A 1,345-nucleotide genomic window follows, 5' to 3' on the forward strand; every position below is an offset into this window, starting at 1 on the left:
GGCGGGGGGCCGCGAGGGGGGCCGCGTCTGGCTCTCTTACCGCGCGGCCCACGCCCTGTCTGGGCCTGATATGAAGGGCCTGAATCGCGTTGAGAGGGCCGCCCATGGCGCTCGGGGTGCGGGTCGGCCGCGCGCGTCCCAGGGCCCACGTGCTGCCTGCGGCGGCCGAGCCAGGGCTGAGGCGGCTCAATAATCGCTGCAGCTCCCTTGCGACTGCAAGCATGCCCCGTCACCAACTGCATCCGCCCCTCCCTTCTGCCCTCCGTTTGCCCCCGCCTTTCTCCCCCAGGTGCCTCCAGGCGCAGTGGCTGCTGAGTGACGTCATCCCCACCAAGTGGCTGACCCTCTTCACGCAGCCCTGGGAGGGTGACGTCACCATCGTGCTGCCAAAGTGGGTCCTAGCGGTGGTCGGGTTGCCAGCGGTTTTGAGGGGAAGCTGTTTAAACGGGCAGGACGCAAGCCGGTCGCACCTCTCATGTCAGCGCTACGGCCGCGCATCAACTTTGCCTCTGGATGTCAGTCGAGCCGCGGCAGCGCGGCGGCCCGTCTGTCCAGTGGCGACGGGCACCTCGCGTCACCTTTCCAGCCGGCCAGCACCTCCCCACACCGCCCATTCCCAAGGCTTGAAAACCACTCCGTATGAAACATTCCCATAGCCCAACCCCTCCCCACCCCCCCAAAAAAAACAAAACCCACCCCCAACCGCAGTGCCCTCTACAGCATCGGCAAGTCCATCACTAACCCCACCTCCGCCGAGCTCATGCGCGCCACCAAGCTGGGGGAGCGCCACGTGTGGGAGAAGCTCTCCGCCATCGAGGCCAACTGCGCGGTGGAGGCAACCCTCGACGCCTGCCTGGCGCGGCTGACCAACAAGGCGCGCGAGCGGCCGCTGGGCGGGCTGGCGAATCGGATCCCGAGCTGGCTCTGCATGAGCTCGGTGGGTCAGCAGGCGGTCGCGAGCTGGGGCAACCCGCTGCGGTCGAGCGCGAGCGCGCTGTGGGGGCCGGGGGGCTGGCGGGGCAGCGCGCTGGACCTGCGGGCCGCGGCCAGCCACGGCAGCGGCGCCGCGCTCGCGGCCGCGGTGGCCGCGGCGGCGGCCGCGTCGCCAGCGGCCGGCGGCGGCGGCGGGCAGGGGGTCCCTGGGACGGGCGAGGCGATGGCCGCCGCGGCGGCGGCGGCGATGACGGGGCAGCCCCTGCCGCGCGGCGGCCTCAATTACTACCACCCCACCGCGGCGCAGCTCGGCAGCTTCTCCGGCAGCTTCTCGGGCAGCTTCCCGGGCAGCTTCCCGGGCCGCGGCGGCATGCACTTCCCCGGCGGGCACGGCCTGCCGCTCTCCGGCGCC

General features: G+C 71.8%; 1 protein-coding gene across 1 annotated transcript in view; it reads left to right on the forward strand.

The window, feature by feature from the left end:
• MNEG_15802 (triacylglycerol lipase SDP1) overlaps positions 1 to 1,184 on the forward strand; it is a gene marked incomplete at both ends in the record, with an annotated part of 3,025 nt that extends 1,841 nt beyond the window's left edge. The window contains 3 exons of the mRNA XM_014035727.1: positions 290 to 391; positions 709 to 937; positions 1,110 to 1,184. Of these exons, the coding sequence (XP_013891181.1) occupies positions 290 to 391; positions 709 to 937; positions 1,110 to 1,184 (406 nt within the window). The remainder of the gene's footprint in view (positions 1 to 289; positions 392 to 708; positions 938 to 1,109) is intronic.
• Positions 1,185 to 1,345: the final 161 nt, after the last annotated feature.

This window comes from Monoraphidium neglectum (assembly GCF_000611645.1).
Source record: "Monoraphidium neglectum strain SAG 48.87 unplaced genomic scaffold scaffold05683, whole genome shotgun sequence".
In the NCBI taxonomy this organism is placed as follows: domain Eukaryota; kingdom Viridiplantae; phylum Chlorophyta; class Chlorophyceae; order Sphaeropleales; family Selenastraceae; genus Monoraphidium; species Monoraphidium neglectum.